Consider the following 24834-nt stretch of genomic DNA (forward strand, 5'->3'; position numbering starts at 1 on the left):
CAGTACTCTATAAACTCTCAGAACAAGTTCTGCCTATATTATAAGGCTCTTATTGGCTATGCTATCAACATAGAGCGGCCGCTAGTTTTAAGTATGCTTTCTTGGCGTGTCTACCTCCCAACCCAAAAGTATATCAAATATCTAACAAAACCAACCCAAGTCTGCAACCCAACAACACACGCCCCTCCGAGCTCTCCTCCTCCACCGCCATCATGGAGTCCTCCCATGGCCCTCCGCGGGTCAAAAACAAGGCCCCCGCGCCTCAACAAATCTCCGCCGAACAGCTTCTGCGCGAGGCCGTCGACCGACAGGAGCCTGGCCTTCAAGCGCCTACGCAGCGCTTCGCAGATCTAGAGGAGCTTCATGAGTTTCAGGGTCGGAAAAGGAAAGAGTTTGAGGACTATGTGCAACGGAACCGGATTAATATGAACAATTGGATGCGCTATGCACAATGGGAACTGGAGCAAAAAGAATTCAAGCGCGCGAGGAGTATCTTCGAGAGAGCGCTGGATGTGGACTCGACGAGCGTTACGCTGTGGATACGATATATTGAGGCGGAGATGAAGACGAGGAATATCAACCATGCGAGGAATTTGCTGGACAGAGCAGTGACGATTCTACCCCGCGTGGATAAGCTGTGGTACAAATATGCCTATATGGAGGAGATGCTAGGAAATATCCCCGGAACAAGACAAGTGTTTGAGCGCTGGATGAGCTGGGAGCCAGATGAGGCGGCGTGGAGCAGCTACATTAAGCTTGAGAAACGATATGGGGAATACCAGCGAGCCCGAGATATCTTTGCGCGCTTCACGACAGTACACCCGGAGCCAAGAAACTGGATTAAGTGGACACGCTTCGAGGAGGAATATGGAACGAGCGATCTGGTGCGCGAGGTGTTCGGTATGGCTGTTGAAGCTCTGGGAGAAGACTTTATGGACGAGCGACTCTTCATCGCATACGCACGTTACGAAGCCAAACTCAAGGAATACGAGCGCGCCCGCGCCATCTACAAATACTCCTTAGATCGTCTCCCAAGATCGAAATCTTTAGCCCTACACAAGTCATACACGACTTTCGAGAAGCAATTCGGTGACCGCGAGGGTGTGGAGGACGTCATATTATCGAAACGCCGGGTGCAGTATGAAGAACAACTCAAAGAGAACTCGAAGAACTATGATACCTGGATCGATTACGCACGCTTGGAAGAGACATCGGGTGACCTGGACAGGGTGCGCGACGTATACGAACGTGCGATTGCGCAACTACCGCCGAGTCAGGAAAAGAGGCATTGGAGGCGATACATTTATCTGTGGATCTTCTATGCCATCTGGGAAGAGATGGAAGCTGGTGATGTATCTCGGGCGCGCCAGGTGTACGCCGAATGCATGCGCCTAGTTCCGCATAAGAAGTTCACATTCGCCAAGATCTGGCTCCTTGCAGCGATGTTTGAAGTCCGCCAAAAGGATCTGGGGAAGGCTAGGAAGATGCTGGGGCAGGCAATTGGGATGTGCCCGAAAGACAAATTGTTCACTGGGTATGTCGCTCTGGAACTCAAGCTGTTCGAGTTTGCGCGATGCAGGACGCTGTATCAGAAGGCGCTCATGTTCAACCCTGCGAACTCATCAGCTTGGATAAGGTTTGCAGAGTTGGAGCGCGGACTGGATGATCTGGAGAGGGCACGGGCCGTGTATGAGCTGGCTATTAACCAACAAATGCTTGATATGCCAGAACTGGTGTGGAAGAGCTATATCGACTTTGAGGAGGAGGAGGGAGAGTACGAGCGCACAAGGAGTCTGTACGAAAGGTTATTAGAGAAGACAGGACACGTGAAGGTCTGGATCTCATATGCGCACTTTGAGATCAATATTCCCGACGAGGAAGAGGAAGGAGAAGAAGAAGAAAGGCCGATTAGCGATGCTGCGAAGGACAGAGCGAGGAAGGTATTTGAGCGTGCACACAAGAGTATGAAAGAACGGGATTTGAAGGAGGAGAGGGCGGCACTGCTGGCGGCGCACCTAAGCTTTGAGATGACTCATGGCGACGAGGCGAGCCAGGAGGGGCTGACGAAGAAGCAGCCAAGGAAGACGAAGAGGAGGAGAAAGATGGACGATGATACCTATGAGGAGTATGTGGATTACGTGTTCCCGGACGAGGAAGAGGGGAAGAAGAGACTTGGTGGGCTTATGGAAGCTGCAAGGCTGTGGAAGGAGAAGGGCGGGGGCGTGTAAGAATGGCGGTGCTGGTATCTACAAAGATCGTACTAATGAAATCGAAGTTTGGACATCAAAAGATTTGTGGTCCATTGTTGAATGTAAATACACCTCAAGTAGAGGTGTTTTAACGTCTTGAAACGCATGTATGGCCACGAAATTAATGTGTTCGCTCAATAGTTTCGAAGCTCCTTTTATATCAATTAATCCTGCACCACGCTGGCATCAGGTTTAATAGTTGTCCAAGGAGATACTCCATTCCGCAAAAAACGCTACTCACAAGACCAAGCGCTTCAAGTCAACATGTAGAACTCTTGATTCTGATATAATTATTCCCATAAAAGACGAAAGCCCCCGCACCTTCCACCCAACCCCTTCCCCTCTCATCCCATAGAGAAAGAAAGGAGAATAGCATCGTACAAAGCCACTAATCGTATCGCCAGAACCCAGCAAAGAGCCAATCCGCCTGGTGAGATTGCAAGCGTCTCGCATCTACAGCACAAACCGCTTCCGCCACGGATGGCTCCGGAATTGTATACCATAAGGGATAAAAATTATACATCGACATAGGGCCAAAGGAGAAGTGCATCGCAAAGCTAACTTTCAACAATATTCACATATTTACGACGAGACGGATGATGCGACTGGCCTGGTTGTCCCGAAAGTGCTGGTCATCTCCTTGGCATATCTTTCGCGCTCTGCCACAGCGAGGTCCTCATACAACTGCGTAGAAGTGTCAGTTCTTTCTCGTGGATTAGCTCATATAAAACGCACCTTCTTCTCAGATTCTGACAGGGCCTTGTACTCCTGGGTCAGAACCTTCGCTGCCTCGACTGGAGAGATTCCCTTGAAGTCGCCGCTGGCGTATCTCTCCTTGACAAAATGTATGTATGCGGGCAAAGGTCTCTTGGGGATTCTGGGGTCATCGATCTTCAGATGCTTTCCTTGTTTTATCAAGCCAAGGTGCTTTAAACGTTGCTGGGCATGGTTTGAGTCGTATATCTGTTGTGGGGATAGGGATGCCAGCCAGGATTCGTAGCTTGCATCATTTGTGGCCTTATTTGCGTTGGCTTTTTGGTTATAGGTCTACGAATGTCAGCATAGACCTTGTAGTGCCACTGGATACAGTATCAGATGGACTCACCTCTCGTGTAGATGGATCTAGAGTCTTGTATCTGGCGGACGAATCTTTGACCAAGTCTGCCATTGGAAGCCCCGGGTGCTGCGAGACGGACTCTGAGTTCAATACTGTCCAGGCCGTAGCAGGGAGCTTCTTTGGTGGAGTCAAGACCTTGGCCTTTAGCTCTCGAATTTTGGCTTTCTCATCCTCCACGACCTTCCTATCCTTCTTCCTCTGTGCCTGTACCTTCACCTTAATAGCATCCGCCTCCTTCTTCTTCTGTGCCTGTATCTTCACCTTAATAGCATCCGCCTCCTTCTTCTCTTGCTGCTTCCCGGTCAGCACCTTCTTCGCCTTCTTCGCTGCCGGTTTCTTCACGGCCTTCTTGGTAGTGGTAGAGGCGCGTTTCTTAGCTGGCTTATCTGAAGCTGGCTTGGTCGGCTTGGTGGTAGAAGCGCTGTAAAGACGCTTGCTGGAGAGAATGACAAGAGCGCGTCTATGAAAATCCGATTGTAGCGCATTCTTTCCACTCTGGGTGATCTGGACGCGCTGGATCTGTTGCGGGACGCGTGCTGTTGATCTACCTCCCCTAATCCTCCCAATTGCTGCTCTGCCGATTGCGGAAAACATGGCGATGTTGCGATTCAAGTTCTGTGTTCTTCAATGGAGATGTATTCCGTATATTTGCGACGACCAAGTCTCGATCTCTCAAAGGACTTCGTGGACGTCTCAGTTGTCCCTGAAACAACGAGGAGGCTGGAGCGAGCTCAAGTGGGACCTGGAGCTTTTGAGCTTATGCTGCAACGGGACACACGGCGACCGAAATGAACCAGTAGTGCAATTTAAGCATTTGCCTTGTGAATTCAAGTTGATATTGCGACAGTCGGTCAATTACTTATGCCTGGGAACAATAACCAGCCACCAGTCTGATTTATACGGCACTCGCACGGAACGACGGTAGAAATATAGTTGAGAATTGCGAGAAGCTTACAAGAGTACTTCTAACTTAAGTCATAACGGCGCAGCCATGGCGCGTCGAAGGGATTCTCGCTCACCATCGGCTACAGGATCTCACCACTCCTCCAAAAGAAGCAGAAGAGACGATGACATTCGACACGACAGAGACCGTCGGGATGACCCACGAGGGGCGCCACGGCGGAGGAGCCGTTCTCGCAGCATCGATGTAAGAAGTCGTGATGAGTATCAGAAGAGTTCTTTTGCTAACGACTATTTCAAGCGACGCCACCGAGATTCACGCGATTTACCCCGCCAACGAGATCGCTCAATAGGTCGAAGAGACGATGGGTATAGACGACGAGATAGGTCTCGAGACCGCAGACCCTCCAGAGAGAGGCAACTAGACAGAGACCGCTCTCCAGACCGAAGGCGACGCCGAAGCCGTGATCGAGATTACAGGGACAGGCGAGATGACTCCCGTGACACGCTTCATAGACGCCACGAGGATCAAACTAACTCATACTCACGTTCTAGACCTTATGATGGTCGTGATAGTAGGACAAACCGGGAACCTGATGGAAAGCGCAATGCTGTATGTTCTACACTCCTTTATCAAATTGAGAAGTAATCTAACAAACTTCTTCAGGCCGAACAACATCCAGCGCCCAGTGCACCGACCGATGAACAAAAGAAGGCGGAAAGACTGGCAAAGTTAGAAGCCTGGAAGAAGAAGGTTGCTGAACAGAAGGAGCAGAAAGAGAAGCTGGAAGCAGGTGGCACACGGAAACTACTGGACCAAATCGACGTGAAGGCTAATGGCTCGCCGAGTGCGACACCTGGATCGACAGCACTGTTGGCTGACACGGCGTCTCCAGGCTCCCCTGCGCCATATGCTGGAAAGTTTGACCCCAAAGCAATTGCAAGGAGAGCATCTGAAAAACTGAATGCTGCTGCTGCTCTTAACAAGAACACACCAGGCATTGAATTGGCTCAAACGTCCGCTACTTCACTATCTGCGACAAACGGTGTTCAAGCCGACAAAAACCTTCCAGCGTTTTCTAGTTCTTCAAGAGGCAAGCTACACCTATCTGCAACTGTATCTACAACATTGCTAACTAAGACAATAGCCTCTGCATTACCCAAAGCCCGTGGAAATCTAAGCGCATTTGGCCTTGGAGCGAAATCTGCCCAGGACCAAGAGAAATCTTCAGCAAAGAGGGGCTTGGTGTTTGGAGATGATGAAGGAATGAGGAAGAAACTTGAAAAGCTACCGTCCCTTCCCGTGGCAAACAATGAAGACGACGATACTGCGCAAGCTAACGGTGATGAGAAAAGCGATGATGACGGCGATGTCGACATGGAAGCTGGGACTGAAGAAGAGGCCGCAGCAGCAGCCCGAGCTGCAGCTGAACGACGAGAAGAACGTTTGCAGGCTGAGAACAACACTCAGGCTGACGGTGCAGCTGCCGATGTCGCAATGGCGGAAGCCCCTGAAGCACAACCCGAGCAAGCTGCTGCAGAAGAAGAAGAGGAGGAAGAAGTTGATCCCCTGGATGCTTTCATGGAGGAAATGGGAGACCCCTTTGCGGCGCCAAAGACAACCACCAATTTCAATAAAAACAAGAGCAAGAGCCAACACGAACCGGAGCCGATCTTTGGTGACGAAGAGGACCAGGCTGGAACATTGGATTCGGAGCCCGAAGATATTCTAGCTATGGTCAGCAAAGTACGAAAGAAGAAGGATTTGCCAGTGATCAACTACGCAAAGCTGGACCTGGCGCCATTTCGTAAGAATTTCTATACGGAACCAGCGGAGCTTGCTGGGATGACGGAAGCTGCACTAGCGGATCTACGTCTCGAGCTCGATGGGATTAAGGTGTCGGGAAAGAACGTGCCAATACCTGTGCAGAAATGGTCACAATGCGGTCTCAACATTCAGTCGCTGGATGTTATCAAAAGGCTTGGCTACGAAAGGCCCACTGCTATTCAGATGCAAGCTCTCCCTGCCATCATGTCAGGTAGGGATGTTATCGGTGTGGCCAAGACTGGATCAGGAAAGACCATGGCCTTCATGTTACCTATGTTCCGACACATTCGTGACCAACCGCCTCTTGAAGGCTCGGATGGACCTATCGGTCTAATCATGACACCAACAAGAGAACTCGCAACCCAGATTCACAAGGAGGCCAAGCCATTTCTAAAATCTATGAATCTTCGTGCTGTTTGTGCCTATGGAGGCGCCCCTATCAAAGATCAAATTGCCGAGCTCAAGCGCGGCGCCGAGATCATCGTGTGCACTCCTGGCCGCATGATTGATCTCCTCGCTGCCAATTCTGGTCGGGTAACTAACTTGAGACGCGTGACATATGTTGTCCTCGACGAAGCAGACCGCATGTTCGATATGGGCTTCGAGCCGCAAGTCATGAAAATCTTTGCCAATATCCGCCCCAATAGGCAGACCATTATGTTCTCCGCTACCATGCCAAGGATTATGGACGCCCTCGCCAAGAAGACCTTGAATGATCCTGTGGAAATCACTGTCGGTGGAAGGAGTGTAGTCGCACCCGAAATCACCCAAATAGTAGAGGTCCGTGAGGAGGATGATAAGTTCATCCGCCTACTGGAGCTTCTTGGCGAACTATACGACAAGGACGAAGATGCGCGCACCCTCGTGTTTGTCGACCGCCAGGAGAAAGCCGACGATTTGCTCAAAGATCTCATGCGGAAAGGCTACCCCTGCATGTCGATTCACGGTGGCAAAGACCAAATTGACAGAGATTCCACCATTGACGATTTCAAGGCTGGTGTAACGCCAATTATGATTGCGACATCTGTTGCTGCACGAGGATTGGACGTGAAGCAGCTAAAACTCGTTGTCAACTATGATGCGCCCAATCATCTGGAAGATTATGTTCATAGAGCTGGCCGAACTGGTAGGGCGGGTAATACGGGCACAGCAGTTACATTCATCACAGGGGATCAAGAGCAATACTCAGTTGGCATATCGAAGGCCCTGGAACAAAGCGGGCAGCCCGTCCCAGACCGCCTCAATGAAATGAGGAAGGCCTTCAGAGCCAAGGTTAAGACTGGCAAATCCCAAGACAGTTCTGGCTTTGGTGGTAAGGGTCTAGAGCGCCTCGACCAGGAGCGTGAAGCCGCACGGATGCGCGAGCGTAAGACGCACAAGACCGAAGGCGACGACGAAGAAGAAAAGGAAGAGAAGGGCGACGACGGGATCCTACTCAAGGCCGCCTCCACCGTCCAGTCAGCGACAACCCCTGCACCTGCACCTGCAGCTCCAGCGCAGCTCGTGGGGGTACCCAAGGGCATTGATCTGGACGGTAAGATTACAGTGCACCGCACCGAGACCGCAACCGCGGGCTCCGGGTCCAAGAACCCACTGGACAAGGTGGCATCGGCCATCGACGCCATCAACTCGCGCCTCAACAAGACCGGGCAGCTGCGCTCGGGGGTGCCGATCGATAACAAGGGCCCCGACGCAGGCGCCTTCCACGCGACGCTCGAGATCAACGACTTCCCACAGAAAGCGCGCTGGGCCGTCACGAATCGCACTAATGTCGCCAAGATCCTCGAGGCGACAGGGACCAGCATCACGACGAAGGGGAGCTTCTATCCGGCGGGCAAGGAGGTGCAGGCCGGTGGGGACCCGAAATTGTATATCCTGGTGGAGGGCGATACGGAGCTCGTGGTCACGAACGCTATGAGGGAGCTAATGCGGTTGTTGAAGGAGGGGACCATGGCGGCGGCGGAGGTGGATAGTAGGGCGCCTGTTGGGGGGAGATACACGGTTACTTAGGTGTTAGCTATATTATGAGATACCAAAATGGCGCATTGGGGCGGTGGTCAAGAGATGCCTCTTGTCTCTGAAATATCAACAGAATGTACCAAGCACAGTCTCTTACATACCATGCATGTAACGTTGTCAACAGCGAGTCGTGGCCCATCCCATGATCGACTCGAGGAAAATATAACCCACCTTCCTCTCCAAGTTGTAACTGCATATTTCTCCTCCAATAATCCATCCCATCACTAGACATCAGGGTTTCGTTCCTAGGACACCAACACCACCTCACCACCATAGTCAGCCGTGGCGTCCCTGCACTGCACGCGGACCACTAACACTGTCTTCGGACGGTCCTAATCCCATAGTACTGTTGGTGCGTCCAACCAGTCATGCACCGCGCTAAATCGTCATCCCAACCGTCTGGGCAACAACTTGGCCTCTTACGCCGCAGGGCAGACAATCCGAGTGGTGACGGCGTGTAACCGCCTCCCATCCCGTTCCCATTGTGCAAGAGCCGGGAAAGTTTAAAAAACGAGGCAGCCGCGGCTTTTGCTTACTTTTGTGGCCGCCACAACCGCCGCCACAACCGCCTCCACCACCACAACCATCACCACAACCTCACCACAACCATTACCACAACCATCACCACAACCATCACCACAACCATCACCACAACCATCACCACAAACCGATTCCGGTCCTCGCCTTGTAGAGCAACAAAGCCCACTTTGACAGCCGCTATGATGGGGCGAGACTGGAGACGGGGCGGGGATCCGTAGCTGACGTAGTGCGAGTGGGTGTGTGGGGGCAGCGGCGGTGTGGGAAGGTGCACCCACTGTGGCCATACCCCATAGCGACATGGCCTACGTAAACCCCATGCGACAGGCTGTCTTTGTCGGCGAGATATGAGGTATCCTCAGACATCCTCAGACATCCTCAGACATCCTCAGACATCCTCAACTACTACCCTTACAGACTATGTACCCTTACTAACTCAACTCTCCTTTAGTCCTGACAATAGACTCCCTTAGTCGGCGACGCTGTGTCGTCCAATGGCTTGGGCATGATGGAAGGCGGCGTGTCGTGCATTGGATCGACCTTCGCTGGACACTTCTTGGTACCGCTTTAGGAATCCTGCGAACCAAATGTACCTCCACTACCCTTGCCCTCTGGCATTAACTTACTTTAATACTCTACTTTCTTACTTATTAAACCTGCTTAGCTCGCCGCCGTTTCTCTCCTCTTCTTCTCTATCCCTTTCGACTTTTGCTGGAATTTGCTTTTCTAGCTTCCGGGTTTCTTAACTCAACGTCAATCAAGTTTCGAAGGGTCCAGGCAATCTAATCGCCGATCATCAGTTGTTGCGTCCGCCCCATAAGTTACTCTCCAGACTCGAGAAGAATACCCTTTCTTGAAACAACCCAACCTCGGAAAAAGGCTCGCGCCCCAATCGCAGTATTCTTACGGCGGTAAATGCAGACCGCTTTCGTCATCCTATCTGACCCCCAAGCCCACTTCGAGCCAATCGTGCATTGGCCCAGTCGAAAATGGCGCTGAATCCGAACCACAAAGGTTCCGAATCCTCTCTACCAAACTACACGTTTTCCCCAACCGCCCCAATGGCCAAGGAGAAGCGTATCGAAGACGGCGTCCTGGCCGACGATGAGGGCAACAGGACCCGAAAGGGCGGCTTGAAGGTCGGCGCCAGAATTGCGCCAGTCCTCCCCCATCTGAGGGGCGCCGACTTCTCGGACTCGGACTCGGTCAATGGACAGGATGTGCTGGAGAAGCAGCTTGAGTTGGAGTCGGGGAATGCGCTGCAGTATCGTACTTGCAGCTGGCAAAAGGTAAGGGTTCAATGGCGCGCTGTGTGTTTTTTGCGGGCTCAGATATTAAGTTTCTCACCTAGACTGCCTTCCTCCTCTTCTCAGAGTACATCTGCTTGGCCATCATGTCATTTCCATGGTCCTACTCCATCCTCGGACTTGTCCCTGGACTCATCCTGACCGTCGTCGTGGCAGCCGTCGTGCTCTACACGTCCCTCGTGCTCTGGGAGTTCTGTCTCCGTCACCCAGAAGTCAGGGACGTGTGTGACATCGGCCAAATGCTGTTCTGGGGTAAAACCTGGGTCTGGTACGCCACGGCCGTCATGTTCATCCTGAACAACACCTTCATCCAGGGCCTCCACGTCCTGGTGACCGCCAAGTACCTCAACACCATGACGCACCACAGCCAATGCACCGTCGTCTTCGCCGTGATCTCCACTATCATCTGCTGGTTCTGCTCGCTCCCCCGCACCTTCGACGCGCTCTCCAAGATCGCCTGCGCCACCGCCTTCTTCACCTTCGTCTCCGCCCTCCTCGCCACCATCTTCTCCGGCCTGGAAGACAAGCCCCTCGGCTTCACCGAGGAACTCGGCGCCCCGATCTACACCGCCTTCCCCCTCCCCGGCACCACCTTCGTGGCCGCCATGTCCGCCTTCCTCAACATCTCCTACACCTTCATCGGGCAAATCACCCTCCCCAGCTTCATCGCCGAGATGCGCGAGCCCAAGGACTTCCCCAAGGCCCTGTGGGCCGTCACCATCGCCGAGATCATCGTCTTCTCCGTCGTCGGCGCGGTCATCTACGTCTACACCGGTAACCAGTACATGACCGCCCCCGCCTTCGGCTCCCTCGGCAACGAGATCTACAAGAAGGTGTCTTTCTCCTTCATGATCCCCACCCTCATCTTCCTCGGCGTCCTCTACGCCACCGTCTCCGCCCGCTTCATCTTCTTCCGCATCTTCGAGGGCACGATCCACAAGTCCTCGCACACCGTCATCGGATGGTCCGCCTGGGCTGGTATCCTCGCGTTCACCTGGCTCGGAGCCTTCGTCATCGCGGAGGTCATCCCGTTCTTCTCGGACTTGCTGAGCTTGATGTCCTCCCTCTTCGACTCCTTCTTCGGATTCATCTTCTGGGGCGTAGCGTACATCCGCATGCGTCGCGTTGATGGCGGCGTGAGGTGGCTGCACGAGCAGAGCTTGGATGGATACGCTGTCTTGGGGCTGAATCTCTTCATTATTGTGGTGGGGTTCTTCTTCCTCACTGTGGGAACGTATGTGTCGGTGCAGAGTATCATGAATAGCTATGCGGCGAATGCTGTTGGTGGCGTGTTCACTTGCGCGGATAATGGGATTTAAAGGGTGTCCTATTAGGGATGTGAGAAATATATACGTACACTTGTGGGGCTCTCGTGTGTTGGAAGGCGCAGGTGTTTGGGGGCTTTTTATTTGGATGGACATTTTGTTTTTATGAATGGCTATTTGGATGATGCCAGAGTTGTCGTAGAATTTTGATAGTTGGATTAATATATACTTCACAACAAATCTGCTCCGCCCCCGCTTTTTACACAAGTTATGTGATTGTGTTTTCCATATCACCTTATTAACTGTTATCTCCCAACCTTTCGTACACCCTTCCTGAGACATGGAGTACAAGAATCGCCAACACAACGAAGTCCCACCTCCCTCACCCCTCCCTCCTCCGCTCCATCTCCCCCAGCATATACCGCGTGCTCACTCATACGGTTCCATCAACGTATTCCCCAACACCCCCTCCCTAAACTCCTTCTCCCCCAAATGACTACTATGCGCCCACGGCTTCAGCTCCATCTCCTGCCCAATCGTATGCGCGAAACACTGCGACCACTTGAGGCGCGGATACGCATTCGTCACGTTCATGATCGTTTGGGGGTGTACGAGTTCTGCGTTCTTGCCTATGTTGTCTGTGGTGTTGTTAGTCTTTTGGTGTCCACATATGGTCTTGTGCTCTGCACCTTGGGGGGTTAGCCGCCACTCCACCGGTGACCCCGGCAGCCGCCGTGGCCCTGGCCACGACTCCACTTGCCGGAACACCAAACAGCATTCAAACTACTTATAAGATGGTTTTAGGGAAAGGAATAAGACGAACCGAAAATAGTAGCCAACAACACCAAAGCCGTAACACTCGTCACCCACCCCGTCTCCCCCAAATCCTGATGCCTTATCACCGCCTCCGCCACGCTCTCCGCCTGAGCCGTTGGCGCCCCCTCCTTCTTCAATAAATCCAACACCAGCAATCCGCCGTGGAACTCGAAACTCAGGAGCGTGGATGTGATATTCATCGGCGTCGTCCCGATATCGTGAAGGAGGGAGGTGAGCAGGTATGTTGCGATCCAGCTTGGTGTTAGGAGGTCGGGGAAGGAGAATTTAGCTATTGCGATCCCTATGTGCTTGTGTCAGACAGGGTTTTGGAGAAGGGGGGAGGGTATATACCGTAGTAGAACACACGCATACTATGGTTAAACGTCTCCACGGGCAATTCCTTTCTCCCATACTCGATAACCTTGGTAACGAGCGGCGAATCGGGGAGGGGGATATCAACCACGCTCAACTCGGTAGGTTGCTTTGAGTCGACGCGGCTGGCAAGGAGGGCGGCGGTGGAGCGGGGAAGGGCGCTGAAGCCGTAGGCTTTGATGTCTTCTTCGCGCGCCACTTTGGAGCCGGGGGTGTGGTGGTGGGAGAGGGGGTTGGGGATGATGGGGTGGGGTTGTGGTGGTGGTGGTTGTGGCATTGTGAGAATTTGTGAGGGGTGTTTGGTGGTTTATATATAAATTATGCAGCTGTTGCTGGCTGGGGATGGGTAAATGCAGGAAGGATTGAGGGGTTATATTGATTTATTTGATTGTCAGCGCTGGGGTTGGATTACTCATTACATCGTTGGAGGATGATGATGGTGGTGGTGGTGGTGGTGGTGGTGGTTTGAGGCGATTGCGGGGTGTGGATATGACGTCGCGTGTATAGTAAAGGGTGGTACGAGGAGAGTTAGGTCTTATGTCAGCTTTATGTCAGCAATTTTGTGGGGAGTCACGGCATTGTGCTGCTATACGATATTGAGCTGGAAATGAAGGAGGAGAATAAATATTATTTACTCTCTAGCCCACGAAGCAATTCCCGTCCCTGTCGCTCCGGCGATCAGTGCCAAGACCGCAGCCTTGTCGGTTGACGCTAGCGGACCGCAAGCTCGACGTCGCCAGGCCGCGAATACGGTCCCTTTCCAATCCACCACCCGCCAACCTCCGCACCGCAACGACCTCCATGCCACTTCCCTAATCGATATAACCTCGCCCCGAAAACCCCATCACTGCTAGCTACTTCCGGCCCGTGCCAACAATCTCACGGTGAGCCTACTCTACACCAAACCCGCCGTAATGGCGTACTTCTTCAGCACGCCTGTCGACATCGACGTCGTGCTCGAGGACACGAGTGATCGGCAGATGGTGGATGTGAAGCTCGATAAGAATCGGAGAGAGAAGGCGCCGCTGTATAGGGATGAGGAGAGCGTGAGGGGCGCCGTCACGGTGAGGCCGAAGGATGGGAAGAGGTTGGAGCATACGGGGATTAAGGTCCAGTTTATAGGGACGATTGGTGGGTTCTTGCTTTCTCTCTCTCCTGCTGTTGGCTGGATATAGGTGTGCTGGGATGAGCGGGACACGTGAAAGTTGGGCACCTAGAAGCTGCCGGTGTTCAAGGAATGATGAATGGATTGACCACATAACTAACCGTCCCCCCGCACAGAGATGTTCTTCGACCGCGGCAACCACTACGAATTCCTCTCCCTAGGCCAAGAGCTCGCCGCCCCCGGCGACCTGCAACACCCCCAAACGTTCCCCTTCAACTTCAAAAACGTCGAGAAGCAATACGAATCCTACAACGGGATCAACGTCAAGCTCCGCTACTTCGTGCGCGTCACCGTCTCGCGCCGCATGGCCGACGTCATCCGCGAAAAGGACATCTGGGTGTATTCCTACAAAGTGCCTCCGGAGACGCAGAGCAGTATCAAGATGGATGTCGGCATTGAGGATTGCCTGCATATCGAGTTCGAGTACAGTAAGAGCAAGTACCATCTTAAGGATGTGATTGTGGGGAGGATTTACTTTTTGCTTGTGAGGCTGAAGATTAAGCATATGGAGTTGAGTATTATTAGGAGGGAGACGACGGGGACGGCGCCGAATCAGTATAATGAGAGTGAGACGTTGGTGAGGTTTGAGATTATGGATGGGAGTCCGTCGAGAGGTATGTTTTTGTCACCCGTCCTTCCTCTCACCATCCCCCCTGTTTTCCTATAAGTTTTATGGGACACCAACTAACAAGCACAGGCGAAACAATCCCCATCCGCCTCTTCCTCGGCGGCTTCGACCTAACCCCCACATTCCGCGAAGTCAACAAGAAATACTCCACCCGCTACTACCTCAGTCTCGTCCTCATCGACGAAGGTACTTTCTTCCCTCCCTCCCCATTCCCCCATTTCTCACGCCCCCCCCCTTCAATCCTTCCACCGCGGGGAAACCAAAAGAAAGAACCCCAAACTAACACACCCACAGACGCACGCCGCTACTTCAAACAATCCGAAATCGTCCTCTACCGCCAGAACCCGCAGATCGCGGATGCGCAGACGCAGAATACACAGATTGTTGGGGCGCCGCCGCCGGAGAGGGTGGAGCAGTAGGTGGATCGTGAAGCATGAAGGAGGTTAATGGCTTGGTAACAGAAGGGAGGTGGGGGATTGAAGGGAGGCGCGGGTGGAGGGGTGGATCTTGATGAGGAGGCGGGTGGTGTATATAGTATCGTGGAAGATGTAGCGGGGAGTTAATGCATTATTCAACTACAAATATTCGTCCTAGCCCTCCTTGTGTGGCTCGAAGTATGGTGAAGGGGGTATGTGCTGCGAGTCGACACTGCAACTACAATCGCCTTCCTCTCTTCCAGTCGACAGTGAGTAAGAAGCCCATACCATGATACCCACCCCAAGAGATTACAGGCATTCAATTGCACAGTGACTTGCATAGAAAATCGTTTATAGATTTAACTTTCCTTTTCTTTTCATTCCCTTTGTCCGTTGTCTACTAAATCATTGGACAAAGCCAAGATAAAACGTGTGGTATCCGCTCAACCCCTCGTCCTTGAACGCACTTTTCTCAAGACAACATCGCCCTCCCACTTTTTCATTGATAGGCGTTATCATTACCCCCCCCCCTCCATTTCCCCATCCTTTCCCTTCTCCTTTTCCATTCCGCCATCCCTCACTTCATTTTTCTCTCCCCCAAGGCCGTCCATTTTCCATTTTCCTATCCCATCCCATCCCTTTTTTTTTAAAAAAAATCCTCCCATCCATCCCATTTAAGGCGCCGTCTAAGACAATAAGAACATGCGAAGAAGAAAAAAAAATCTTGACCAAAGTCATTATTACTTTTTTGTCCAACTAACAAGAAAAAAAATCGCACAGGTAAGGAGAAACATCCAGAATAGATAGACGGGCTGGCAATTAGTGCAGGGCGCTTTCGCTAACATTTTGAGGCTGATTAATGCTTGCAAGTGCTCGCTGAATCGTATGGTGAAGGTGTTGGTTTGATGTGATGTGATGTGATGTGACGGTGGTGGTGGTGTGTGAGATCAAAAGTGAGGAGATCAACTCATGGCCCAGTTTGATTGGGCTGTCATTGATTGCCGTGAAGCCTATTACTGTTAGCACACTGTGAAGATACAAAGGTAGGCAATTAACATACCATCATCGACCCCCCATCAATCTCAATATCCATCCCTACCCGTCCCTCCTCCGCCCCTCCCGGCGGCACACTCGGACTTGGACTCAAAAGCTGACTCCCCGTCTCGCTCGTCCCCTCCCCTCTCTTCCCCCCCAACGCCTTCCTCGCCCCCACCTCACTCAACCCATCCTTCCTAACATGAATCTTCAAATGCCGTCTCAACTGATCGCGCCGCCTAAAACTCTTCCCACACACCCCACACCGACACTCCTCCTCCGGCTCATGGATCTTCTTATGCTTACTCAGATTACTGCTCTCCGCGAAGCGACGTCCACAGCCGGGGAAATCGCACAACAGCGGCTTCTCGCGCGTATGCTTGGTGCGCGTATGCATCGTCAATTGACTCGCCTGCGCGGCCTCGTAGTCGCAGCCCGGTTCTTTGCATTTAAACGGCTTGTCCCCCGTGTGCGTGCGCATGTGGCTCTCGAGGGTCTGGGAGGTGCTGAACTCGTGGTGGCATTCGGGGCACTTACACGCCTTGTGCCCAGTGTGGGACTGCATATGTCTATCCAACTTCGAGCGCTGCGCGAAGCCCGCACGGTCGGCGGGGAGGGAGAGACGACTGCATCCTGACCAGCGGCAGACGAAGCCGAGGGATTTGGAGAGCGGCGCGGTGTGCACGGATTGGATGTGCGATTGCAGTGCTGCTTTTGTGGCGAAGGTTTTTCCGCAGGGCGTGGAGGTGGGGGTGTCGTGCCATTGGCAGACGGGGACGGGGAAGTTGGGGTCGGGTTGCGAGGCGGGGGTTAAGAGGGCGGCGTCGGAGGGGGGGTGAGGCGAGGAGTAGGTCGATGCGGCGGAGGGAGTTGGTTCGGTGGAGAAGGCGAAGGGGTCTTGGGAGGAGGAGGAGCGGGAGGAGAGGTCGCGGAGGGACATGGCGTATTGGAGGGTTGAGTTTTGGAAGGAGGGAGGACCCATGTTATGGTAGGTCTCGTGACTTTGGCAGAAATTGCTGTTGTTGTTGATGTATTGGCACATACCACTGTCCTGCGCCGCTCCCATCATGCCGCCATTGTTGTAGGAAGGCATGTAGGCGTTGGTGAACATGCACGCGCCGAAGTGGGGTGGGTGAGTGGCATTCGTGTACCCGTTCGCGATCGTAGCGCAAAATTCGTAGTTTTGCGAGCCGTTGTAAAATTGCCCGCCCGACATTGCCGGGGGCTTCATGGCTGCTAGACTCGCTGCCGCGGACACGATATCCATCCCAAAGCTCCCTGCGCATTTTGTGGTCCCGCTGTGACAGACGTTTGAACCGTGGCAGGTGTCAATGGGCAGGCAGTAAGGGTTGGTGCACTCGACGAGATCGTCACCAGTACAACCAGTACAGTCGGGTTCGTGGCACTGCTGGACGTGGCACTCCGGGCTGTCGCATCTCTCCTCGTAGATGATTGTAGACCTGTTGCTGTGTCCGCCGCTGAAGTAGTGGTCGTGGTGCGACTGGTGGAAGGAATCTTCGGTCGTGGGATGGGGAGACGGCGCTTCGGTATTCGTGGCTTGGGTATATGCATTCGACGAGCTATCCCATGGCAACGCGTTCGCCCAGACGTCTGCCGCGTCAATCGAGCCATCCTGCGAGAACATCATGTCCATATTTCCTCCCGACGACGGGTTGTAGGCGCGGTTGTCGTTCATTATCTCGAGCTGCCTAGAGAGTCATTAGCGGTCTGGTACCCCGACGAGCGACACGAACACGACTGGCGACTGGCGACAAGATTAAAAAATGCAGAGGGAGTTTCTTACCCAAGCAGCGCTTCGAACGGAGTTGCTCCCATTCGCAGCTCGCAAGGTAGCTGGGACGTGTGTCGAGGTCGGAATCAAAGGTCGAGGCTCAAACCCATCAAGGTTACTATCGGAAGCAGTGGGATAACGCAGATAGCGCGCACGGAGTCGAGGGTTGTTGAGTGTCGAATGAGAAATATATCAGTAGACAAGAAGGGCAAGATGTTGTTTCGTGAACCTAGAATAAATGGGAGGGATCTTCGAGGGGCAGTAACAGGACAGAACAACAAGATTTCGGTCGGGAAGTGTTGGTGGTGAGAAGTTTGGCGGGGGGGGGGGGGCATGGAGAAAGGTCTTCATTGACGATTTTTCGCAGTGGCCCCAACCCACAAGGTTACTTAGTGTAGCACAGTACAAATCAGAGGCGTTGATGACGAAAGGGGAAGTAGAAGCGAGTGCGGGCTTTACCGGAAGAGGTGTAGCGGATTGGAAAATTACCTTGGAGGTTGACGCTGGGGGGTAAGGTGGACCAATCAGAGGGGTTTAATAAGAATTGGGGCGTGATTAGATAATAAAACCGGGGTACGTACTCTGAGGTAGAAGTTACCAAGGGAGGAGGAAGGAAGGGTGAAGGGGAGGGTGAAGGGAAGGATGAAGGAAGGGTGAAGGAAGGGTGAAGGAAGGGTGAAGGGTATAATATAATAGAGATAATATATAATAGAGACAATAGAGATAATAGAGGGAATAGAGGGAATAGAGGGTATAGAGGGTATAGAGGGTATAGAGGGTATAGACGGAATAGAGGGTATAGACGGAATAGAGGGTATAGAGGGTATAGACGGAATAGACGGAATAGGGTATAGAGGTATAAGGGAATAGAGGGGTCTAGAGGGTAACTTAGAGGAAGAAAAGACCCTAGGTTAGCTATGACAGCTCCGACTAACTAGAGAATACTTGGATTGTTATAGCATCAACAGAACAAATCTCTTCTATTCCCTTCGTCTATACCCTCTATTCCTATTCCCTTCGTCTATACTCTATACCCTCTATTCCTATCCCCTTCCTAGCTATAGAAGACGATCGTAGGGGGTATAGACGAAGGGAATAGGAATAGACGGTATAGACGAATAGAGGGAATAGACGGTATAGAGATAATAGAGATAATAGAATAGAGGTATAGCCAAGGCTGGATAAATTAATTTGCTCATCCCTCAGCCGCCATTTCCAGCCAAGACCAAGGCCGGATAAATTAATTTGCCCATAGCTCCCTCCTCCTCTACTGCACCACCACAACCGGGCCGGAAAAACCGCCAGGAGCTCCCCCCCAACCTCCCAAGACTCTAAGCCCCTCTGCGCACGATTGTGCCCCATCACCACTCAGCAAACACGCAAATCCACAGCGTAAAGAGTCATTCATTCAATTGCCTTTATTATCCCCTACACTCCCACCTCAAACCCATATCCAAACCAAAGTAACCCCCCGGGCACACCCAATATACCCCGCCCACAACGCCAACACACCACCACGCCACCACGCCACCCCGCCACCCCGCCACCCCGCCACCATCCCATCTCCCATCCTCATCCACCACCACAACAACAATGGGCAACCTCTGCGGCTCCGAATCCAAATCCCCCGACGCCTTCTCAACCCCCGGCCGCGCCCTCTCCTCCGCCCCTCCTCAGAACGCGACGTCTAGACCTCCTGCTAAGATCGCTGGTGGACCGCCGCAGCGATTGGGTGGGGGCGCGGCGGGGGGAGGAGGAGGGGGGGATCCGAGGAGGGATGCCGCTAATGCTGCTGAGGTATGAGATCTCCTTTTGCTTTTCCCCGGTTTAGATGGCATTTGGTTGGAGTAGGGCGAGTGGGGAGTGTTGGGGATGGGAGAGGCGATGGGGGGTATGAGAGGATGTATGCTGATGGTGTGATAACACAGGCCCGCGCAAAAGCAGCAGCGAAACCGACAGGGAAATTAGGACAGCAGTTGAATGCGCAGAAGATGCAGAGGAGGACGGATGCCTTGCAGGAGGCTAGTAGGGAGGAGGTTGCGAGGAGAGGTGCCGATGCTGCGGCGGCGGCGAGGAGTTATAATTGAGTAGGGTGCGGGGATGAAGAGAGATGAGGGAGAGGAGTTGGAAGAGGTGGGGAAGATATGGGGAGGAGATGGGGGCGAGTGAAGGCGGGGGGGGGGGGACGAGATTGCCTGGGATGATGTGATGACGGTGGTGATTGATGATGAGGGGGAGTATGGGGCTTGCATTTATCATTTCTAGCGTTGATTTTGCTTGAATACGAGATGGCTTGGAGGTTATCGTGCGGCTACAGCAGGTACTGAGTAAGCGGAACAGAATACATGCTTCCTTCTTTCTTTGGCTCACGTTGGATTGAATGGATAGGGTAGAAGTGATAACAAGAATATTGACACGACTAGCTGTGGTCCTGCCACTGCGTACATTGAAATCTAACACACTTCCTTATCCATCAATACATAAATAACACACATACCCAGCCCCCATAATAGAACCAAAGGCAAAATCCGTCTAGCTATCAACCTCCAATCCAAAACCCCCACAACTCCAAACCCCCTCCCCCCATTAACCCCCCCATCCCCAAACTCTTCATACACAACCCTACTCCTTCCCACCCCTCTCCCTCTCCCTCCCTACCCCCTACAAACCCTCTCCACCCTCTCCCCCACAACCGGGAAAACATCCCTCTCCGCCCTCGTCCCCATCCAACAATCCAAATGCCCATACCCCTCAATCACAACCCTCTCATACCCCTCCCCCCCAAACATATCCCTCAGCGTCTCATACGTCGTCAACGTGCTCTCAGGCTGGAGGACATGGTTATCTGCTCCACTAAACAGGAAGATCGGTAACCCCTTCAGACGCCGCAAGTTCGTGGGCGTAGTCAGCTTTTGCGCTAAGGGGAAGTTCGTGGTTACGTGGCCGTGCTCGCCCATCGACATGAGGAGGTGCTCGAGGGACATGTTGACGCCGCCGAAGAAGCGGTGGGTTTGTGCGTGGGTGGCTACGTTGAGGTTGGCGTGGTTCCAGCATCTGTGTCGTTGGTTAGCCTCCAGGATCCGGCGAAGAGGGGTATAAAAGGGGCCGGGGGGGGGGGAGGATGGGACACACCTCCCAAAAACAAAAGACGTCCGATGACAAGCAACATTATTACACATCTCTCTCGGCTCCACCGGATAAAACCGCGAATCGTCTGCAAACTGAAGATCTGGTGGTCCACCGAGGCGCCAGGGATCATGAAGAGGTCGTGCACCGGGTAAGTAGGATCGGGATGCGTGGATTCCCATTTGTTCATGTATGTCTTTACGCCGTCGGAGGCGATCACTGCGATGGCGCCGTCGGAGGTGCAGGTGTTGATGAAGCCGCGGGGGGTGTGGGAGGGGTATTGGAGGGGGCTGAAGGGGGTGAAGAAGAGAGAGGCAGCTTGCTTGGCGAAGTAGGAGAGGAAGGTGATGGTGGAGGTGGCTTTGGCGATTAGGCCGTCGCCAGAGGGCTTGAGGGTGAGTGCTTCGGATAGGAAATCTGTGGGCTTGATGTGGAGTATACCGCGTCCGATGACTGTGCTGTTGAGTCGCTTGATGGTGACATAGAGAGTTGACGTTGCCCTCCAGAGAGCGATGGGGTTGAGGACCACACCGGCATTAACCGTTTTAAACCCTTCAAACTGGTACTTCTCGCGATCGGTTCCTATCATCTGAAAGCTGTAGGTCAAATTCTTAGTCCCCGATATCGACTGGTTCGCCGAAAAGAGTCCGAAATCGCCACGCTTTATCATAAAGGGACTCCCTGGTAGACCAGAACAGACGAGCGTTCCAGTCAACATTGCAGAATGATCAGGCCGACGGACAATAGTATGGGTATTCCACGCTTTGACGCTCAGGAAAAACCTCGCGCCCTCGCATAGTCCTTGCCCGGTGCGAGCCGCAACTTCAAAGTCGTCTGTTCGGTCTCCTTCCATGTTTTCGCCGAAGTGGATGAATCCGGACATGACTTCTGAGAATTCGAAGCCGCTCGCTTTTCCTGCTGCGGTCTCTTCAATAAGGCTTTCGGCATTGACGATACTGTCATCTCCAGTAATTACGTGTTTTGGGAATCCGAAGAGATTCAGAAGGCCTAGGAATGTTAGCTTTCATGGGTACCTATGCAGATTTGGTTTCAAATAAACGCACCATTCTTCGTATCATAGTCAATTGTTACACCCATTCTATCCGCCGTATATTTTACCGAGCGCTCAGCAAGAGCAGTGATAGTGGCAAGGGGGTTGACGCCCAAAGCCGTTGGAACAATTGCTCCATCGGTAACAATGAGCCCTTCATAGGTCTCTTTGCCGTTCCCTTTGAACACTTGCCCAAAATGGTTCGTGGTGCCGGTTCTTCCTGTGCCACAGCTACTCATACAAGCTCCCCTATTTCTCGTTAGCAACCGCTCAATCAACCTATGGCGAGAGATTCTTACCCAATAGGATGTACAGTAATTTCCTGCTTTCCAAGAGCAGCGTAAAATGGGCTATTCACAAACGTCCCTCCCACAGCAGAGGTAGCCTGAGCCAGTATATCGTTGAGATACTCGACATGGTCCGACCTTCCCACGCCCAGGAACTTCAAGAGGGGCTTATCATTCTTCAGAGAAAGAATGGCCTGGTTTGAATCATGCGACATAACGAGATAAACCATGGTCTTCTCAACACTACCTTTCTGATAATACGGACCAAGTATATGACTCCCTATACTCGCAAGCTTGCTCCTCACGTTACCAATCACGCTAACGTCGTGGTGGGCGGTACCTGGCATCAACTCAAGCATTACTTGAAATAATGGAGCCAGTGCCTTTGGAATTGCTCCCTCTTCAATGACAAAGCCATCAAGCGGATTCTCGTGACCTTCACGGCAATCAATTATGCCAGCAATCGTGGGGCCGATAGGATGATACGGAGATGGGAATTCCCTCCCAATCGCATTCACATTTTCATTGCAGTTGTATCCGAAAGCGAGGATATCGCCATTCCCACTCATACCGGTCCCTAGCGTCGAACTCGTTGACAATCCCATGGCTTTGCTCCGGAGTAGAATCTCTGTTGTCCCCAAGGATCCGGCTCCTAAGAAGACACACTTTTTGGCGTGAACCCACATGAGATCTTCATCGAGGTGCTCTGTAAAGGCTCCCCGGCCGCTGCCATGCCATGCAAAGTAGACGATATATCCCTCGTCGGGATGCTCTTTTATATACCGGACTTCGCATTCGCAGAACATCTCAGCGCCCCAGTTCCATGCGTCGCTGAGATAGTTGACGAGCGTGCTAGACTTGCTACCGTCATTGAGCCCCGTAGTATCTTGGCCTGTCAACGCAGAAGCATTCATCTCCACACCTGTACTGTTCGCCCCAGCAGAGAACCGAGTGGTCTGCGGGACGCGTCGGAACTTGTCTCCCCACCCGAGATGGTTGGCCTGTGTCTCGAGCATGTTCAACTTCGACAGCTCAGGCCACTCATCAGGATACTTTTGGGGTTCGAGCATTTTCTCAGCCAGCTCGTAGTAATCGTTTAGTGCTCCTGGTTTCCGGAGCTCTGGCGGCCAATAGCGAAGGCCCATGGTCCCATTGTCTGTCCGCAGAAAGACATTCGCATTCAAGAGACTCGTTCCGCCAAGTCCATTCCCGACGAAGGCATTCTGGCCTTCACCCATAATCAAGTGATATAATCCCGTGGGGTCACCCTTGTCGACCATCTTCGGCTTTGATATAACGCCGGGCACTTCGCCCGAGATATGGAGCTCCTTCGTAGCCTCGAGAAGGGTGCTAGGGTACTCTCCCGGCCACCTCTCCTTCCCTCGTTCTAGCAAACAGACAGTCTGCCCCGCTCTCGCCATACGGCAAGCTGCCACGCCGCCTCCGTATCCTGAGCCGATCACTAACACATCATAGCTTGTTCTCAGGAGCTCAACAGGACGTGATATCCTCGGGAAGCATTTCGGGTCTTCATTCTGTCCATAGGATCGAACCTTTGCTTGGGACCTTGCCGTCGGGCCGCCAGGGGTTGCCGTATGCGGTGGGAGAGGGAGGGAGTTCACGCGCTCCCAGGTTGTGTCAATGGGCGGCCCTCTGCTCGTGGTGCGCCCAAAGTCGACGCGCTGTGGCTTATTAACGGGAGGGATTTCGTGTTTGCCATTAGCACCATTGGCTCCATTGACACGATGGACACCGTTGGCCCCGTTGGCTCCATTAGTATTAGACATTTTGCCTTGATGACTGGCCGTGTTTGATTCTTGCTTCGTAATAGAAATACCACGCGCCTGATTATGAGAGAGCCCGATCACAGTCTCAATGGCGGCTTCAGGGACTTGAAGCTATGCAACAGAAAATGTTCGCATACAAGAGCTTAATATATGAAGTAATCCACAGATAACGATATATTAAGGAAAAGAAACACCAACGAGAAAGAGAGAGAGCGGATATCTACCATCTTTGAGGCAGCCCTGACCTGACATCCTAGAGCATGCTGCATACACTAGCTATGAGCCCAGTCTCCATGTGTCCCTTGGGGCTGAAGGAGTATGGTCGATTCAGCTTCTGGGGGGGCAATCCAACCCGCGGGGCAGACCGAGGCTGGCGTATGGGACGGACGGCTGCTTCGTATGCTAAGCTGCTTACCCGTCCGTCATCCATCATCCATCATCCGATCATCAAGCCAACCCGGGCATGTTGACGGAGACGGAAAGGATCGATAGACTTCGGCGAAGCCGCTCTGTATATATTGGATTTTGACAAGGCTGAAAATAGGTCGTGCTGACGAGAACAGGCGGGAGAGCTTTCGGGATTGGCCCGTTATCGCCGAGACAGGTACCAGGTACTGCAGAATTGGGCAGGGATTAGCGTTGGGACTTTGTCACTGCCCCAAACGTGTGGTGGGCGTCGTCCAACATGAGATTCTTCAGCTGTATCAGCCTCAGGACGACCAATGGTAGATGCCTAACTTAGCTCGCCCAGAATAACTCGCATTCTTCTCATCCTTTACATGTGCAACATGTCTTATCCTTTTGCGTCTTCTAGAAATATATCAACATCCCACTAACACCAACAACCCCCACGGCGTCAGTGGTGGGGGGAATAGGATTCCAGTCGCCAAGAGGATATTACCATGTGGCCCATGTGGCCCATGTGGCCCATGTGGCAGACTAATTGACAGACATTGGCAATGGGGGTAGGATTCTCGAGTTGGTTTGCACATCTAGATCTAGATATAACCGCAACTGTTGTTCCTCTGGTGCATATTCCCCCCCCCCAAAACATCCATCTACACGCAATATATCATAGAAACGTTGGTATCATTGGTCATCCCTCGGCCCCATTCCAAGTCTTGCACCTAAAGCGTC

At 52.7% G+C, this 24834-nt stretch overlaps 9 protein-coding genes across 9 annotated transcripts; 5 read left to right on the plus strand and 4 right to left on the minus strand.

Moving 5' to 3' along the window:
• The first annotated feature begins 112 nt into the window (after positions 1-112).
• On the plus strand, positions 113-2299 carry CLF1 (NineTeen Complex (NTC) component). The gene has a single exon (XM_024466320.1). The coding sequence runs from the start codon at positions 213-215 to the stop codon at positions 2226-2228; it is 2016 nt and encodes a 671-aa protein (XP_024326045.1). The 5' UTR covers positions 113-212; the 3' UTR covers positions 2229-2299.
• On the minus strand, positions 2300-4083 carry VC83_02664 (uncharacterized protein). The gene is made up of 3 exons (XM_024466321.1): positions 3355-4083; positions 2985-3296; positions 2300-2933 (listed from the first exon to the last, which is right to left on the minus strand). The coding sequence occupies exons 1-3, from the start codon at positions 3958-3960 to the stop codon at positions 2832-2834; spliced, it is 1020 nt and encodes a 339-aa protein (XP_024326051.1). The 5' UTR covers positions 3961-4083; the 3' UTR covers positions 2300-2831.
• Positions 4084-4357: 274 nt separating this feature from the next.
• Positions 4358-8104, plus strand: PRP5 (pre-mRNA processing RNA-helicase; the record flags this gene model as incomplete). Its single annotated transcript, XM_024466322.1, has 4 exons — positions 4358-4513; positions 4568-4879; positions 4934-5360; positions 5415-8104. 4 exons carry the CDS (start codon positions 4358-4360, stop codon positions 8102-8104), a joined length of 3585 nt encoding a protein of 1194 aa, XP_024326050.1.
• Positions 8105-9027: 923 nt separating this feature from the next.
• On the plus strand, positions 9028-11400 carry VC83_02666 (uncharacterized protein). Its single transcript, XM_024466323.1, has 3 exons — positions 9028-9239; positions 9315-9939; positions 10002-11400. Exons 2-3 carry the CDS (start codon positions 9640-9642, stop codon positions 11274-11276), a joined length of 1575 nt encoding a protein of 524 aa, XP_024326049.1. The 5' UTR covers positions 9028-9239; positions 9315-9639; the 3' UTR covers positions 11277-11400.
• Positions 11401-11629: 229 nt separating this feature from the next.
• VC83_02667 (uncharacterized protein) lies at positions 11630-12850 on the minus strand. Its single transcript, XM_024466324.1, has 3 exons — positions 12390-12850; positions 12046-12339; positions 11630-11860 (listed from the first exon to the last, which is right to left on the minus strand). The coding sequence occupies exons 1-3, from the start codon at positions 12685-12687 to the stop codon at positions 11652-11654; spliced, it is 801 nt and encodes a 266-aa protein (XP_024326048.1). The 5' UTR covers positions 12688-12850; the 3' UTR covers positions 11630-11651.
• A 202-nt stretch (positions 12851-13052) lies between these two features.
• Positions 13053-14762, plus strand: VPS26 (Vacuolar protein sorting-associated protein 26). The gene is made up of 4 exons (XM_024466325.1): positions 13053-13541; positions 13692-14189; positions 14273-14389; positions 14498-14762. Exons 1-4 carry the CDS (start codon positions 13325-13327, stop codon positions 14620-14622), a joined length of 957 nt encoding a protein of 318 aa, XP_024326044.1. The 5' UTR covers positions 13053-13324; the 3' UTR covers positions 14623-14762.
• A 225-nt stretch (positions 14763-14987) lies between these two features.
• SUR1 (zinc-finger protein) lies at positions 14988-17850 on the minus strand. The gene is made up of 3 exons (XM_024466326.1): positions 17459-17850; positions 15680-17363; positions 14988-15629 (listed from the first exon to the last, which is right to left on the minus strand). Exons 1-3 carry the CDS (start codon positions 17488-17490, stop codon positions 15582-15584), a joined length of 1764 nt encoding a protein of 587 aa, XP_024326043.1. The 5' UTR covers positions 17491-17850; the 3' UTR covers positions 14988-15581.
• Positions 17851-19039: 1189 nt separating this feature from the next.
• VC83_02670 (uncharacterized protein) lies at positions 19040-19533 on the plus strand (the record flags this gene model as incomplete). Its single annotated transcript, XM_024466327.1, has 2 exons — positions 19040-19243; positions 19375-19533. 2 exons carry the CDS (start codon positions 19040-19042, stop codon positions 19531-19533), a joined length of 363 nt encoding a protein of 120 aa, XP_024326267.1.
• A 687-nt stretch (positions 19534-20220) lies between these two features.
• VC83_02671 (uncharacterized protein) lies at positions 20221-24372 on the minus strand. Its single transcript, XM_024466328.1, has 4 exons — positions 21923-24372; positions 21637-21872; positions 20579-21580; positions 20221-20500 (listed from the first exon to the last, which is right to left on the minus strand). Exons 1-4 carry the CDS (start codon positions 23695-23697, stop codon positions 20472-20474), a joined length of 3042 nt encoding a protein of 1013 aa, XP_024326268.1. The 5' UTR covers positions 23698-24372; the 3' UTR covers positions 20221-20471.
• Between the last annotated feature and the right edge of the window lie 462 nt (positions 24373-24834).

This window comes from Pseudogymnoascus destructans, assembly GCF_001641265.1.
Source record: "Pseudogymnoascus destructans isolate 20631-21 unplaced genomic scaffold scaffold_5, whole genome shotgun sequence".
NCBI classification, from domain to species: domain Eukaryota; kingdom Fungi; phylum Ascomycota; class Leotiomycetes; order Thelebolales; family Thelebolaceae; genus Pseudogymnoascus; species Pseudogymnoascus destructans.